Source organism: Corticium candelabrum, chromosome 9 (genome assembly GCF_963422355.1).
Source record: "Corticium candelabrum chromosome 9, ooCorCand1.1, whole genome shotgun sequence".
Taxonomy (NCBI): Eukaryota; Metazoa; Porifera; class Homoscleromorpha; order Homosclerophorida; family Plakinidae; genus Corticium; species Corticium candelabrum.
In genome coordinates, this window is record NC_085093.1 from 1,652,936 (window position 1) to 1,670,774 (window position 17,839).

A 17,839-nucleotide genomic window follows, 5' to 3' on the forward strand; every position below is an offset into this window, starting at 1 on the left:
TGTGTACGGACGGCTAGCAATAACGGCTAGTCGGCAATACACTGAAATGACTAAAGTTTTAATATTTAATCTAGCAGTGTGTGGGCTAGTGCGTCGATTCTGGATCAAGAAACTCTGCGAGAAAGAAATAGTGGATAGTATCTGACGCTAGATGTCCTGAGCAGCTCGCCTAAGTTTAACGTGTACTCGCCAGACCTGCAAAACATAATTTCTAACCAAATTATGGAAAATCCGGGAGACATGTAAATAGTCTATGACCTCTTACACTCAATGCCATAATTTTATGGTGCAGACATTTATATAACTAAGCTAGATTGATGAATCTGGAGTAGATAATAAATATCTCAATTTTGCCAACATGATCTAATTAGTTAGCTAAAATTAGCAAAATGATATCGATTTAGATACGCTACATTGAATTCTAGAGGATAGCTTTCTAGATTTGACTTCCTCACTGAGGCAAGCTGTTTGATGTTTCAATATCTACCACACCATAGCAAATTGTGTCCCAAAGACGTCCCGGATAACCGATGGGGTTGCAGACACGACTTCTAGGAATGTAGGTTTTCGCTATATTCCACGGGCGACCACGCAGGAGTTCTTGCAAGCGTAGTGTACCGCTAGTTATTATAATCTGCACACACACACACACGCAGGCAGGCAGGCAGGCAGGCACACACACACCACGGTTTCATCTGCTTTTCTGTCCATATCCATAGCTTGAGTCTTATCGAAGTGCAACTGAACTATAAAAAATTTCTGCAATTGCTTTCAGTTTTGATGAGCAATACGTACTAAATAAGTGTCCATTTGAGCATGAGTCATCGAGGTGTCACTATATTATCAGTCAGAGTGTACAGACAATTTAGTGTGTAGCACTAAAACACAACTGTACATACACAATCTACACTATTAGTAAGTAATTGTAGTGTATAACGTTCTTCTACAAACCAAAACGTTGCTAAGTCTTTCAAAGTTAATCCATACATAAATATAAATTTAGAGGACTTTCGTAAAGTGTCCCCACCCATGAAAACATTTCTTGAACTCTGATGGCTCTCTTCCCTTGTGAACAACAGAGAGTCTACGTGGGCGGTCACTGTGCTTGTCTGTCCAGTACTTGGCATACACCTGCAACATAAACAACAAATAACCTCAACTGCAGTACAGAAATAAGACAGAGTGTAACGACAGTAGTTGTGACAGACACTAGAAGCAATCACTATCAGCACCCAGCGTCAACATTGCTGATTGGCTGATCCTTTGGATACAGTTCTTATTTACAACCCAAGAGCCACGAGTAGGCTGGAGTTTACCATCCTTAGGCCATCTCATTTGCATACTTAGGCCAATAAAACGCGTGTCAAACAACATAGTCCTATGCACACCGGACAGCTAGTGCACGTCGTGAAGCAACCTAGTGCACAAAAGGACAGGGCCCGAGTCTAGCTAGTCTTTCCATGGGTAAGTGTTAACTCAAGTTTCAGTCCATAGACAGACGATGACTGAGACATGAACATAAGACAACATACACCAGCATCACCTGAGCAGATTTAGCGGCCAGTTTTCTCTCAACTTCACTGCTTCCAGGACCAACCCAAAGAAACACCTAATAACACATTAAAAATTAGAGATAAACATACTTTGAGTACATGTGAGCACTACGTAACAGAAAGGCAAGCATACCTCTCTACCATTGTCCAATATCATAACATCATCATTAGCTAAGTCATCCTACACAAAATAGTTTTAGTATCCAGGCTTTTCAAGTCACAAAACATACAGATCCTAGCATGAGACATACATATCCACCAACAGACCTGACAAAAATCTGAACATTTCTCAGAAACGGTGAAATATCCACGTTCATTTGAACATCTGAAGAGTCTAGTATACGTGAGATAGTCTGCAGACTATACAGACGTGGTCACAAATTACTATAAACATGAACAACTACATGCAAAATGTAACCCCTGAATATTCTTGCTGTCCCCCAAGACCAACCCAGAAGAAATTGGTTGGTTCTCTGCCTTCCTTCACACTCTGTATTGAATAATACTCTTCAAATAGCCGTTTTGCCATCTCTTCAGCTAACATCACATGGTTCTTTTTGCAGTAGCTAAACCACATAAACATGACTCACAACATCACACGAACTGCAGGTTTGAAGTAATCTGAACCTTCCACTCCACACATACACAACTCCATTTCCCATAGAGCGATTGTCAAATGGTACTTTCAAAATATGACTACATACAGTAACAATATTATAGTGACTTAAATTCCTGTTGTACATGAGGATCCTATAAAAAGACTGATTCTCAGTAAGGAACTAGACAAACATGGTAACAACCGCTGTTCTCAACATGTCTGTTGTCCATTTGCTCTACAAGTAAGTCTGTCAATATATTCTATCACATCTTAAAGTGTACATATAGCTGATGAAAAGTCTTATTATGAAAAAGTAGTAACTTACCAAAACTGTGAATTGAGAGATGTAGCTTCTACATCTACCTGTTAAAAACCCACGATTTTAATGATGATGAAAATGAAACACAACACTGACTCCTTACTTCAACCATTCGCATGCACAATGGACCACTATTCGTCCTAAACTGAAACAGTTGTGGTCGCGGCTTCGTGTCACTATCAACAACTGGAGGATGACGCTTGCCCTAATAACAACTTACAATTACATATGGACAACTAGCTAATTATAATTACTAACATGCAACAGCAGTTGCGTGTCCATTTGAAACAACAAAAATCTACAAAAATTGAAGCATTGCAGTGCCAACGCCTTGGTAGTAGGACAAACAAACAGGCAGATTACTTCTACTTCGCATGCACACCGAGAAATCACAAGAATGAAACTTTATCTTGCAAATCCACAAATCAAAATCTAAGAAAACATCACTTTACCCGTAGCAGCCTTTTTTCGTTGTTCAAATCCACCATGCAAGTAGATACAGTGGTAACAAACAGAAAACAAACTGACACACAGACACATGGGCAGAATATCACATGCCTCCACTGTGCATGCACACCAATGCATAACGATTGAAGATAAAACTTTCAAAGCCGAGCAGTATGTTTCAACTTATGTTTGCAATGACATCTTGATTTGTAAGTTCCTGTACGAGAATCTACTGCATTAGTAACTACAAAATAAGTTGGAGGAGTGACTTCTGAATAATGTTATATTTCCATTACATAGTACTAAATTTGCACCTAGCTGTAAGCTGTAGAGTTTAACTTTCAGAAGCAAATGTATGCTCACACAAAAAAATTCTTACTCGCTGTATAGCAATGCAGCCACCAAAGTGAGCAAGAAATTGTAAAGTCTCCTGTTGCTAAATAAACAAATATATAAACAAAAGAAAGATGCAAAGAGAAACAAGATGTCAGTTCGGTACTACCTGGCACATCTTTATGACTTGCAAATCTGGTTTCCTTTCTTCCATTTTCTTTTGAAAGCTTTTCACAAAAATCCATCCAAGTAAAGTAACAACTGGTAGTTAATTAGTAATATGCACCTAAACTTGAACGTAACCCATCCTGTCTTTGCTGCTTCCCTCCCCTAAATGCACTCAGATTGTCAAACAAGCGACACAGTGACACTAATAACATGGTAACAAAAAATTGCAGCAAGAGAGCAATCAAACAGACTACATAAGTAATTTACTGACTGCCGAAATAAACTTGTAGTCGAAATGATTTCACTTAAATTTAGTATCAAAATCACAACCCAACATACCTCCCAGAAGTAAACAACTGTGTCAGTCTGATCATCATCTTCATGTTCACCATCACTGTCATCATCTATCATTAACAACAACCAAGACACAAAACTACTGAAAAGCACAGTTTAGCATTATCATAGAAAAACTACCCTTTGGCACTTTGTAGTTACAAACACAAACATAGCAGTTCCCACTGAAGAAGACACCTGCATACAGACAACTGAGTGAGTGCACAGAACATTGTACAGTAACTAAAATTACAGTTTCTAGTTCTAACCAATTTCATTATCAGGCAGTTTTGACAGCTTTTGGCGATCCAAGACAAAACACGTCATTTCACAAAGGTTGTCATTACACACTCTCATGTATTGTTTCTACAAGAAACATAAAAAACACAACTGCAGTGTAAATAATCAACTAGAAGACTGATTGACTGCACACGGCTTTTTCTTCAGTCATCACTGCTTGACGTTCTGTAAATAGTGCAGATAAATCAACCTACAACCACAAAAACCTGTTGCAGAAAGTTTGACATACTCCCAAGTATTGTACAATACTAGTGGCTATAAGTGCTAAGTTTTATCCCTTGCTGCGATTTGGTGAGGCAGTCTAAATAACACTGATATCCCTTGGTATTGCAACGTCACAAGTAGTTTTACAAAAAAAGGTATATGTACAGAGTCCTTGAACTACAAAGTTTCGAAACTTCAATTGTTCTTCCTATGTTTGCTGTGTACAAATACCTTACTAATACCAATGTTTATCAAATAGTTCATTCCAGTAGGAAGAATCTGACAAGAGTCACACCAACACCAAACAGAGAAATACATGTCTTGTAGAGTTTGCATTGAGTCCACGAACGAACTGCTGAAACCAATACCAGCCAGAAATGGTGAGTTATTGGTTACAGGCACAGTTGTGTATATTTTAGATTACAATAAAGATTCAAAAATACTTTAGCAGTTGGAAAACAATCATGTCATATATGAATACCGCCTGTCAGCAATGATTGCATGCATTAGGTACAAACATATTCTCTGTGCCAGACCTTGGTAGATAGTTGTTGTGATGTTGTGATAGCTGCACGTTTCTCTTGTTTGCTCTTCTTTGATGCAGATTTCGTCATCTTGGTAAAATCAACAGCCAAGACATCGTCCCAACCACTAAACTTTGACTTGAAAAGCTGAATTTCAGTCCTATAAACCTTCAATGAAATAACTTGTAATACATGTATTACAGAAATTAATCTACCCTTCCAGTGTTCTTGTCACCATGACGTAACTAGGCCTGTCCAGCATAGTACAGAGTTCCTGTGAAAGTTTCAAAGCTGCCACTCTAACTAAACGAGCAGACTTGTGACCAATCCTGTAAAAACTGCCACTGTAGACATGAAAATGCTGAAGACATGTATATCATTACAACAAATAAGCAATGTAAGTTATCTAATTGATACAACGCAGAAATAGCACATACTGAGATCACCTAAGATAAAAGATACTACAAACCTAGTCCCTGTATTTGAAAGTAGCTAGAAAATTAAAGCTCCATTTTATTGCTTAAACCAGCCTATCTTATAGCCAGTATGAAGAGATAGTAAAGAAACAACTGATACTGTATTACACAAGCACAAGCTGAACCAAGACAGTTATTACCCTGTGAGTATACAGACCTAACTGGGCTGACCCACATCACAAGGCAAAAGCAACTGTAAGTGTGCAGGCAGGTTATGCATAACACGATCATTACGTCACCACATTAAAACACTCTTCTTGTACACAGTCCTGTTGCGCTTACTGAACAACCATCCAGGTGGCCTTGGATCTCATCTTCACACCACAAACAAACCAGTTTGATACCTCTTTGTCTGTTCAAGCCATCTAATTTAAAGTATAGGTGTCAATTACCTGAATTACACTGTAGAGGTATGCTTCCATTTACACCACTACTGTATTTCATCCAAACTAGATTGAACCAACTCAGTTTTAATCACCGTTGTGTCTACACTGCATGCCAAAGTTGAAACTGTGATGAACTGTGCAGGCTTGGTAATTTATAAACCCAGTAAAAGAAGCAACAAGTCACCCAATACATTCAATCACATAGCAACAGTATCCACTGATTGGAAACTGCAGCTGAACATTCCCCTAATGTCACACAAAATACATGTATTTTTAAAAAACAGATGTCACGGTTGTCTTTCTTTCTGTGCACTGCTTCCTAGTTAGATGATTATTCTCAACCATCACGTGTCTATCACTACCTAGTATAAAAAACTGCACTCAGGACATTGGAAATGGGATGTAAACCTCCATTCATCCAATGAGCAAATTTCTTTGTAAACAACTTATTAAGCACTGTGAACAAATCACTTACCACACAAACACGTCAGCAAAGCAGTCAAGTATGTAGACATCTGTAGTCTCTAGAAGAGACTTTGTCAGTTTGCCATAATGAACTTCAACTGCCACACCAGAATCAAAACTGAGTCACAACAAGCCACACAATACATAGTGATACATGATACCTTGAGGTAATTCTAAATATCCATGACCTAAACCAACACGATACAAATGAGGCTGCCGAATGGTCAAATCGTGAACATGAGGCTACACACATGATATGCAGACTGTGGTGCTACAACATAGAAATGCCTGTCAATGATTCACATACCTCTATTTCTTCTTTCAGGTATTTTCCACCTAAAGATCTCCAGAATTCATCTGGTTCATCACCCTAGATAAAATCATCTTAAAACTAAAACTGCACTTTCGTAATTTGCATTAAACCGAACAAACTGGGAATAAACTAATCACTCCAGCCTCATTTTTTCTCTCATTCTTGCTCATCTTTTCAGCAAATAGTCGAGCCTTGGTCTTTACCACAAGGGAGCTCTGGGTAGCACAAGTATCCACGTATCATCAACTTCAGTCACAATATAACAATAAAATGATTTACGTCGTTGCCTGTCCAAACATAAAGCTGCAGTCCCACATCAAGAAGAAAGACAAAACGAGGATCAAGAGAACTGACATTCACGTCTACCTGCAATAAAGTATAGATTATAAAATATGGATATCAGGTTGTTGCATAGTCAGTAACTAACGATGCATGAGCTGACAAAATCTTACATTTTACTGTTAGTCATATGAACGACACAGACTGCCTGGACAATGTAGAACATACATGCACCTAAGCCACTAGCTATTAGTCTGCTAACGCCCCAAAACACTGGAGACTTCAACTGAAGTTATGGAATAAGTAAACTAGTTATACTCTGCCTACAAGTAATCACAACTTCCTTTTGTGTGACAATTTATCATGTGATAATTTGTTACCAAGGTAAACTGAACATACTATTGTACAGGAAAGCTATCCTAGCAACTCTTTTATAAACCATCTGACAGTGTCAAAGCATTGCACTCACAGGTTCAAGATGCAGTTGACTATGTTCACCTATAGTCACACGGTACAGTCTGGTGGTATACACCTGCCAAAAATGCAAATGACACGATCAATTTTACTGATGTGTTACACCAACTCACTTCATCTTCAACAGTGTAGAAGCCACTGACTGTTCCACCTAAATAAGAAAACAACCTTTCTCAAATGTTACAACAACAACAACAACAACAACAACAACAACTACAACAACACATCACACACACAAATAGTACCATCAGCATACCATCAACATAAGAAAGATCATGACCAAATACTTCTATGAATGCTTCGCTCTCTTCTCCTTGTTCTTCTCGCTAAAGAATTTAGCGTAGTTTCATGATGATACTGTGCATAACAAGCTACAAAAAGCATGCAAAATCACAACCAGTATTCTGCACTCAGCACCCAACATATTCCTCAAGTTAACTGCATGGATAGCAGCACACGCTTTCTTGTCAAGCTGCAAAGAGCACAAAGTAATTATTTTGAGACAGAAGCATTTGCAAAACTACTTACTGTTGATTCAGAACCAATCCAAAAAAATATTTTCCAATCGAGAGCATCAGACTCATCAACGAATGTCTAAATACAAACACTAGAGTATTTGGCTTGTATGTTGCATAGTTCTCACACCAATCACTAAGCTACCTGTAACACAATGTATGCATCTGCGACATATAAATGTTTTTGCACAGCTACAGAAATAGCAACACAAAAAGTGTGAACAAGAGTTACAACTGACCACACATTTTCTACCAGAGTCAACTTCGACTGGAAGAAAATTATCAATTAGCCAAACAGTTAGTCCACTCTTTTGACCTACTCCACTATCAAAGATATCACCGTAGTTCAGATTCGGTCTTTCTAAATGTTCATGCCATTTCTTTCCCACAAGAGGAAGCTCTGGAGGTGGTGGAGGTTCAGGAATGCCTCCAGACTATGTAGCAATAAAACAGAAGTTATCATCACATACCAGTAACATGCATATGTTATACAGAAAAAGTCCACAGCCTTGCCTTTGCTTGTTCTTCTTTCTTAGTTTTTTCTTCTGCAATACCTGACAATCCTTTCAGTACTTTCCGTGTGTTCTCATCATTTCTTTCAACTCGTCGTTTAAAAATTCGTGCCTTCCTAGACAATGATGTTGGTTTGGCTTCAGTTTCTGACACCACAGCTCCTTGCTTCAATTTGTCAATGTCAAAGTCAATGTTGTATAGTTGCTCTCCACTTCCCATTTGTCCCTCCTCTGGCTTAGGAGGCATCACAAGGTTAGGATTGTAACTGACATCGAGTTGCTGTATATAAAAGTCAATGAAAGTGTAAATTAGCAACAGAAAAGCACAGCTGACAAAAGTGAATTACATCATAACCAGACTATTGTAAATTACAGCACATTAGAGCTTAATTACAGCAGGCAGAAATTGAAAACTAGTGATCCTTAAATGACACTAATGCTTAATTAAAAGTACAAACGGTATCATGAAGGCAATGCTGACTTCCTTATAAAAACAATTTGAAACTACACGTTTGTGTCGCAAGCCAACCAGGCCATCAAAGATGGTGCAATTAATCAAATCTATTCATATACATCATATCACCAAGCTACTAGTATTTGAAATTCTGCAATGTGTTTATTCTCATCTTTTGTCTCTCTGTGTGTAAAGACACATCCTGTCACGTTTTCAAAAAGGAAGACCTGAATGTGAACAACATCAGCACGTGTTGTCAATTTTCATACACATTGACCCTACATCTGTCTGTAAATTATGACACATAATGACAACAGACGAACAAACCATGCATAAATGTATTATTATTAAAATAATATGCAAACTCAAGAGCATCCAGGTTACTGAAGAACTAACTTTTAGACTCTTGAGAAAATGTATTCCTTCTGGAAGTTGCAAAAGACAATTTGAATTCAACACAAGACGCTGTAAACGAGAGCAGCGGCAAAGACTTTCTGGGATGCACTCCAGCTTATTGCTGGCAGCAATGAACTGTTCCTAAACAATGAAATTAAACCACAATAAATATAGAAGTTGAGATAGTAAGCAACAGACCAAATGAACAAGGCGACTGATTCCTGTTGGGATTCCATCAAATGTCAACTCATTGACTACAGCACAATAAACATGCATACAACCAAATTGATCAAATATACCAAACAGCTTACAGCTCAAAAAGATTCGTTTCAGCTTTGTGCACTTCGTCAGCTGTGACTGCCAAAAAATTAGTGATATTAACATGTATAGCAGCTATCTTACTTAGTTCTACTAACTGGCAAAGCTTGTAATTTGTTGTATGAGACATTGAGTAATTCCAAGTCAGTCCAACTCTCTAAATGTATTATATAATGTCACATCCATGTACATGCTTGCCACATAAATTATTACCCATCACAGATGACAACTCGGACAACAAGTTCTGACTAGCATCCAATCGCTTTAGCTTCTCCATACGATAAAAACATGGTGGAACTGTATAAACAAACAACAAAATTCAGATAAAACACAAAAAGACACACAAACACGAAGCAGATCTCTACCTCACTGTGCCCAACTGACTTATAAAGTCAACATAAATATAATATAAGTATCAGATAGTCATGCATTTTTTAGATTTCATATCTACATAAACTGTAAGCTCTCCAGTATCTAAATAGCAGCAATCTCTCTAGTAAAATGTCTTTCAAATATACCAAGCATAGCTTTTGACACTAAGGCCATTGTTCTGATGACAATTAGAAGGTTTTGTATTGCCTTAGTGAGATCTTCAATTCTACTGCATTCCCAAGCCAGATGCTCGTCAGTAATCTTCACCATCACCATCATGGTCAGCGTGATTGTCATGATCATGATCATATTCAAGTATTGATCAATGTCATGAACATTGTCAAAAATATAAACTATAATCCATCTCTGCTTCTTCAGTTAATTAATCCTCACAAACCTTTCCCTAGGTGTTTACATCGACCACTATCGATCATCATCCACTATACACTTTCATTATCATCTTCCCTTACAGACTATCATCATAATTACCAAACCTTCGCCACTTCTGTCCTCGACAAACACAAATTTACATCAAACTTAGATCTAATCTTACTCTGAGGCAAATTGTTACATGAAATGTCCAGATCTAAACATAGTAACAAACAAGACATCAAAATTACATAACAGCCAACACACAGATTAATAAAGAAAACCTTCTAGGAAGGCAAGCCATGCATCCAGTTGTTCAGGAATGTTACCCAAATTTCTCTACACACATACATATAAAACTACATAATTCTGTGCATATTTTCAGTCAACTGCAGTTTAACCTCTGTGTTCCTTAAACTGAGAGTTCGGAGATTACTGAGGCCTTGCAAAGCTCTCAGTTTGTAATTCATGAGAGGATTATTTGACAGAACCTGATCCACAAACAGCTACAAAGAGATAAGTCAAAAATAACCAAAGAACTAACTAGAGTGTCCATGTCCCGGCAACGTCTTAGCTGTGGTGGGATAGATGCTAATGCAAAAGATTAAAGTTTTAAGAAACAAATGGCTGACTGGAAATATTTACTGACTCAGTTCGTTGTTGCTCACATCAAAGTGTTGCAAGTCTGTACACTCTTGAAACAGCTGTAGAATAGAACATCACAAAATGACATGCACAAGAGTCTACCAATGAAGCTCACAATCTTTGGTATCTCTTTGAGTCTAAAAAACAAAGAGAGATTGTTTCCTAACACAGCAAAACTACCATTTAATCAGTAATATAATAATAGTACTCCTACTCCCTCTTGACTCGCAAATTTGCAACATGGTTGATTTAACAGTGTGCATGCATTACCCAGGGCTCAAAAAATAGGTTGGCAAGTCATCATTTGACGAGTTAAATTTTTCAACTGACGACTAAAGTTCTACGACTAGAACAGACCAAGGCTAGTTTGTAATGGCTTTCTCGATATGCAGGCGAGATAACTGTACTGTACTGAAACATGCACCACATTGACGCTCACATTGGGACATTTGTCGTACAATGACAAACTGCTCATATCCCGGATAATGAACTGAGAGTGCAAGTACATGTAGCCTCGCAGGCTAGAGTGCAAGAGCCATCTCAGGATTCCGACAAAGTAAAGGCATTAATTTGTGACCAGCGAGCACGTGAGGAAGTGAAGACAATGGTAAATCCTGTAGATTGAAATATGTAGATATGATTTTAGTAGCAAGAAACGAACAACTTCCACAATGTGAAGTCTGGTTGAAACCCCGCCTTGTTTTAAAGAGAGGTGCTATGCGTTTAATCACTAATTTAATTAGCTATCACTATTGTCTTCCTTGCCTCCGCAAAGATGTCTAGCTCTGTAAAATGTAACACGTCGTATCCATTGGCTCAGCGGTAATGTGTTGGATACAGTACTTTCGGTTGCATGCCATTATGGGAATACTGCACTGTATGCTTGCACTGCACTGAATTTTAGAAGGCCATACAAAATGGCATACCACTAAACACCATGATTGATATCAACATGACATTATAGACTAAAAAGTTTTGACAACCTAAAATTTTTGAAAACTCGTCAAATGACGACAATTAGTTGGACTGATTTTTCGAGTCCTGATTACCGCTGTATCTACTTGCCGCAGTGGATTTCAATGATGAAATGGGCTTCTTCTCAAATAAGAAGTGACCTTTTCTTAGATTTAGAAGTGATGGATCAACAATCAAGCTTTGTTCTAGAGTTATGGGTGATTTCTCAGTGTGCATGCATACCACTGTTCATATGCTAAGAACATGAATGCTCGCACCAGTTCAAATTATAAAGGTTAACTAGAGATAGCAAGCAACCGTTTTAAAAGTACATAAACCACTTGCTAAAATTCCTTGGTTTCACCAAGGCTACTGACACAGTAGTCATGCTCTGTTCTATAATATAAAAAGGTAAAGTAGTTTTTCACAACTGTCTTCAGAACTTACAGTTTTAATTAATGTGATGCAGTACCAAATGTTATCAAAGCAAGACTTGTTGCCATAGAACAGTTCTAGTCTGATGCAGACGATGCTAAATCATGCATTTAAAACATTATTCTTAGACAAACCTGTTGCAATTGAGAGAAAGGACTAGCAACCCCTTTGCATTCTGCAGTCCTTCAGGAATCCTCTCCAGCTGATTGCGACTGAAATCCTGCCAGTCAAAATATATATAATAGAGACATTTCTTTATAACGACCCAATATGTACAACATTTTATTTTTTACAACACCACCCCAAGTATGTACGTAAATAAATAAATATACATATTGAAACCCGTTATGTGTCTGTCTCATTGTCTGTCCATTGTGTACACTGCATGGCTTAGTACACTGCACACGCACCACAGTGGTCAGTTCTTCCAAAGCAAACAATTCCGGGGGAATTCCAGGATCCTTGATGTGATTGTTGCGAGCATTCACTACTCTCAGTCTGGGTAAGGTGTGCAGATCACCATCATGTAAGTGATGCAGTTCATTGTGGGCAATAGCGAGATGTTCCTACGTACAAGTGTGCCCAAACACGTGATAGGATGACGGTCATGAAAGCTACTTACAAGTTTCTGGAGTTTTGACAATTGATCAGGAAGTTTATTCAGTTTAGTCTTATTCAGTCTAAGCCATCGCAGACTGGCCATATCGGAAATCCGATCAGGAAAATGTGCGTCATCCTATACAAATCATATCAGCGGTCTAAAACTAATAGCAAAATACAACCACTCCACCTGAAAGCAGTTTCTGCTTAGATCTATGCCGCGGATGAACGGAAGAACGCCTTGCGCCATTTGCTAACGCACGTTAGACACTCCGAGCATGCGCATACTGTTAGTTTCCATGGCCCAAGTTCTAGGGATTGTTCGAGTTGGAGCCAGGACTCAGTTTATACAGCTGGTGCGGTCTGCGTATACAAGCAGTGGAGCTGTTGTAAACAGACCTGTTCGTCCATACGGGCTTTTTCCTGGTTTGCTGGGCGTTGGCACAGTCATAGTTCCAATGCTCTACATTGGAGGTAGAATTGCTATGCAGGTGGCGTCTACTTTGGAAGAATACGAACTCGTTATTCCAGATGACGACGACTAGCCCTCGATGACTGGAGCTTCCTTTCCAGATGAACTGAACGAGCAGTGACTTTAGTGGTTTCTTAGTAAATTCTTTTAACTTAAGTGCTGCAGTGTATGCAAAAGTAACAACACTTTACTACTTGTGGCACTAACATAATGTAGTGGTACGACGAAGGTTAATGAAAATATAAAATTTTTAATCAACAGGTTCACTAGCCTGTACTGTCGCTGGAAAGCGTAGATTAAATATAATAATTATTGCAGCATCAGCGCCTGAATGTTTTTTGACAAAATAGTATCCTTGACGGCACGGAACACAACACGAATATTTTCAGTGTCTGTGGCCGTCGTAAAGTGGTGATAGATTTGCTTGTTTGGGTCATTGCGTCTCTCAGTGAATCGAGCAAGGATGAATTGTTGTACTTGTGTCACATCGTGAGGGTCTCCACGAAATGAGCTGAAGTGCCTTGATATGTCGGCTGATTTCACCTTTTCTTCTAATAGATCTGTCTTGTTGAGAAACAGGATCATAGAGACACCCTTGAAACATTTGTTGTTGATGATTGTATCAAATATATTCAAACTCTCCATCAGTCGATTTGTTGAACGGTCTTCCATTAGTGTCTGATCAAAACCACTGGACGCCGCCAGGAAAACAATGGCTGTAACTTCATCAAAACACTGGAACCACTTGGTCCGTTGGGAACGCTGGCCACCCACGTCAACCATTACAAATGGGATGCCTTTCACTTCAAACTTGTACTCAAAGATACCTCTTGTGGCCTTACGGGATCTCAGAACATCCTGCCGATTGGGTATAAACCCTGGTTGAGCTATCTTATCCAAACGAGTAATAAAATATTCAAGGGAATCACCCTGCAACAAATACAAAAGATTGGGTCACGTGGTGATAATAATTATGATGGTGATGAAAACACTAGTAATAATACAATCTACTACATCTGACAATATCAACTACAAGTTTTACATGTACAAAATACAAAACAGTTGATACTATTTTACTCATAAATATTGCTTTCAGCAACTGCTAGTGGAATGTTTATGCCTTTTGTATGTTCTGTGTGCTTACTGTGGCAGCCTCTTATGCACATAACAATACTAACATTACGTACAGTACAGTTGTACTAAAATTATTACTACTGCTGCTATTGATTGTCTTTAATAACAAATGATAATAAAATACACCTCAAAAGTGAAGACCAGTCACACAAGGAACCGAAAATAAGAAGAAACCAAGACAAATGACGAAACAGCTGACTTACACAATCGCACAGGCACAAAAAACACACAAAGTGTCACAAAACGTCAAACAAATTGGTTTCATACAATCTGGTATTCACTTCTTCTGGCAAACGTCTGTTGAATTCCTTCGTCACTCCAAATTTGCTTGACGGCCGGAACGAATTCAGAAAACATCTGTGTGTCAAGTTGTTCGTTGTTGAAAGTCTGGAGAACGGCAGCTCCTTGCTGTTCACAGTTGGGATCAGCCCACGGGATAGACAAACGACGCCGTGCTTCAACGAGAACCTTCATCCACTTCAGAACATTACCGTATACAACAGGACAAAATTCCAGTCGCGTAGCTTCGTCAAAGTCTTCACCATGAATGATTCTAATTTGACGTAGGAATGTGCTCTTTCCTGACTCTCCGGCGCCTAGAAGTAACGTCTTCACCAACTTTCGGTAACGATTACGTTCAGACCTCAGTTGCTTGTCTATTCGCTTGCTCTTGCGGGTGGCGTCAGCGTCCTCTGAAGCCACGCAGCAGAGAGCCATAATTTCGTGAGATCCACCAAGTTGGGAACGAAGCATGCGCATATTAGACTAGACTACACGCCCTTCTACAGGCACGTGGTATACATTTGATACTAGTACACGTACATGTATGTAAACTGCATGTTGCTAGACTTGCGTGCACAAACAACCTTAATAAATTAATTAGCAATCTACACATGTCGCTAAACTAACTACAGGAATCTGTTAGTGTCGTCTAATGGGTATAGATGTGAAAAACTTCATGAGATAGACTTCACTGAGAGCTGAAATACATAATGAAACGTTGAACTTCGTAAAATTATTGTCAGATTATATTAGCATAACTAAGTAGTATATGGATACAAGTATATAATATCAAGTACACACACACACACACACACACACACACACACACACACACACACACACACACACACACACACACACACACACACACACACACACACACACACACACGCGCGCAAGTATGCACGCACGCACGCACCCACAGACAGACAGACAGACCGACAGACAGACAGACAGACAGGCAGACAGACAGACAGGCAGACAGACTGACACATGATTCAGGCATCTATCAATGATACGGTTTGTGACATTACCCTTTCATAAACAGTCCATGAGATTGCTGCCACTAACGTTCTCCTTATTAATCGCGGAAGAATCCCACTAAAGAAAGTCCTGGGAGACTCTGTTTGTACAATGTCTACAAATGCATGAACAGCATGTCTATACTGTTGTGGCTCAGCTTGCAAACGAGTTTTAATGACGTCAGGAGGATGAGTAATAAGTGAAGCCAAAGTACCAGCTACAATTCCACTCAAAAAATGTGCAGCAGACGGTGGAACAACAAAGTAAGACTCTATCATACAAACTTGTGACGTCACAGCATAAACCAGCATGCACAAACAGTTTCTATCTCACCAAACAATTCAGATTGCTTCATCATATTGTAAAACATGAAGTAGCAACTGGAGAATGGAACGTCCCTCGCAACGGTAGCTCCTAGTCCCCTGTAGAGACCTGAACACATTTAAAAATCAAACAGCAGTGAATCATATAACACCTAAACAGATCTATATAGGTACAACATTGTACCACTTCCATAGCATTATCAGAAATTATTTTTGAAAATCCTCCATCAATGTTCAGTATCACAGTTTAGGGCTATAAATCACAACTACGATATTCACTGTGAGTGAACACCTGATGTACACATGCAAACGACGATCTTCAGGCACACAAATTAATTACACAATAATATTTGTCATTTCAGGTATCAGAAGCCTCCAATAGTGGCATCAAAATTGCTTTAAATTCAAGTACTAACATATTGCACCTAAAATTGAATCGTCAGCAATAGCTAGGCATGTTTACAGACATAGATAGCGACATCTTTTGCTGCTATATGCAATGTCGAGCTGCTCTAACTATGCCTTTGAAATCACTACATAGAAAATTAATGCAAACTCAAACCTTTCAATCCTCCAACCCTTGATATTTCCTTTATTGCTTGAAGCATACCAGAATACTTAAACAGACCACTCTGTCCAACAAAACGAGTATTAATTAATTCGGAGCTGTTGTTATGTCAAAATATCTGCATACTTCAAGCTGTGTTTTGATAACAGTAAATGGATGCAATGCCACACAAGCACAAAACCTAGCAACGGCAGCAACGAATAGTGATTGTACAGGTGATGGATGCAAATTCCTAAACAACAGGTTTCATCTTTAGAGTCAAAAGTGGCTGCTTGTTTGAGCAAACAGGTGATTGGATAGAAAAGTGAGAGTTGAGAAATAGATTCCAACACCAGGAACTATTCGGACCATTGACTAAACATCATAAACAAAATCTTGCTTTACAAAACACCACGGCATTTACCAATAAAATGATACAATCAACTTCTTACTGGCAATAAACCTTTATAGAGTGCGAGAGGATGTTCACTGCGAAAGATATGTAGAAACACAGATGTCATGCCATTTTTCCTGTGTGAATAGAGCAGATATTATGGAAAGATTGACAACAGTGAAAGAGCACACACACACACACACACACACACACACACACACACACACACACACACACACACACACACACACACACACACACACACACACACACACACATTATATATATATATATATATCTTATATATGAATGGCATATGGAGATAAGACCCACCCCTATTTCTAACTACGGCGCGGCGAAAGAGGGTCTGGCACGCGAGACTACCAGAGCACAATGCAACATTATGATTTATTTACAAAATAATGTTTATTTATTTATTTATTTATTTACAGAATTTGTTTATCTACAGAAACAAATGATACACCAGCCGTCTACACAATCTGGTCTATTTGCTAGACTACCTAGCCCTATATACCTCGCCAGGCGTGAAGATATTCCTGAACGTAGTTGAAGCCTCGTTTTCACAACATCTAGAGGCTGCAGAAGCACGGTAGATGATAACCCACTAACACAACCGAACAAAAACGACTTGTGGACTTGTTGCTGTTGCATCATCTGCAGATACAAGATATTTGAATCGATCGTCATGTTAGACTCGACCCAGTCTCTGTCGTCATGTAGGAGTCTGGATTGCAAGAAAGCACGTACACCACCCACCTCTTTTTCTCCAGGCATACTAAAAAATGTTCTTGTCACATAGAAAACTAGTGAAGTTTGCTTCAGTGAACCACATGTCGCTTCTCAACGTTGCCTGGTAGTCTCGCGTAGCCAGACCCTACCGCCGCGTCATAGCTCTGTGTCT

At 38.9% G+C, this 17,839-nt stretch overlaps 3 protein-coding genes across 3 annotated transcripts; all 3 read right to left on the minus strand.

Annotated features, from left to right (window-relative positions):
- Positions 1 to 823: 823 nt before the first annotated feature.
- LOC134184202 (protein flightless-1 homolog) lies at positions 824 to 13,009 on the minus strand. Its single transcript, XM_062651827.1, has 45 exons — positions 12,933 to 13,009; positions 12,765 to 12,878; positions 12,553 to 12,708; positions 12,277 to 12,362; positions 10,869 to 10,890; positions 10,758 to 10,812; positions 10,653 to 10,699; positions 10,510 to 10,599; positions 10,393 to 10,447; positions 10,293 to 10,325; positions 9,581 to 9,664; positions 9,466 to 9,524; positions 9,361 to 9,406; positions 9,248 to 9,303; positions 9,050 to 9,190; positions 8,201 to 8,479; positions 7,941 to 8,121; positions 7,833 to 7,879; positions 7,701 to 7,766; positions 7,570 to 7,644; positions 7,429 to 7,498; positions 7,286 to 7,323; positions 7,168 to 7,230; positions 6,699 to 6,785; positions 6,539 to 6,634; positions 6,414 to 6,476; positions 6,268 to 6,349; positions 6,117 to 6,204; positions 4,995 to 5,108; positions 4,792 to 4,939; positions 4,185 to 4,241; positions 4,021 to 4,117; positions 3,893 to 3,949; positions 3,758 to 3,822; positions 3,537 to 3,580; positions 3,420 to 3,477; positions 3,297 to 3,353; positions 2,574 to 2,675; positions 2,477 to 2,514; positions 2,181 to 2,249; positions 1,972 to 2,119; positions 1,821 to 1,913; positions 1,687 to 1,734; positions 1,544 to 1,609; positions 824 to 1,131 (listed from the first exon to the last, which is right to left on the minus strand). Exons 1-45 carry the CDS (start codon positions 12,990 to 12,992, stop codon positions 1,000 to 1,002), a joined length of 3,732 nt encoding a protein of 1,243 aa, XP_062507811.1. The 5' UTR covers positions 12,993 to 13,009; the 3' UTR covers positions 824 to 999.
- A 435-nt stretch (positions 13,010 to 13,444) lies between these two features.
- On the minus strand, positions 13,445 to 15,107 carry LOC134184471 (guanine nucleotide-binding protein subunit alpha-13-like). Its single transcript, XM_062652174.1, has 2 exons — positions 14,616 to 15,107; positions 13,445 to 14,144 (listed from the first exon to the last, which is right to left on the minus strand). Exons 1-2 carry the CDS (start codon positions 15,105 to 15,107, stop codon positions 13,524 to 13,526), a joined length of 1,113 nt encoding a protein of 370 aa, XP_062508158.1. The 3' UTR covers positions 13,445 to 13,523.
- Positions 15,108 to 15,164: 57 nt separating this feature from the next.
- On the minus strand, positions 15,165 to 17,801 carry LOC134184472 (mitochondrial glycine transporter-like). Its single transcript, XM_062652175.1, has 9 exons — positions 17,695 to 17,801; positions 17,453 to 17,592; positions 16,976 to 17,054; positions 16,831 to 16,898; positions 16,671 to 16,776; positions 16,539 to 16,608; positions 15,987 to 16,085; positions 15,665 to 15,924; positions 15,165 to 15,328 (listed from the first exon to the last, which is right to left on the minus strand). The coding sequence occupies exons 1-9, from the start codon at positions 17,710 to 17,712 to the stop codon at positions 15,305 to 15,307; spliced, it is 864 nt and encodes a 287-aa protein (XP_062508159.1). The 5' UTR covers positions 17,713 to 17,801; the 3' UTR covers positions 15,165 to 15,304.
- Between the last annotated feature and the right edge of the window lie 38 nt (positions 17,802 to 17,839).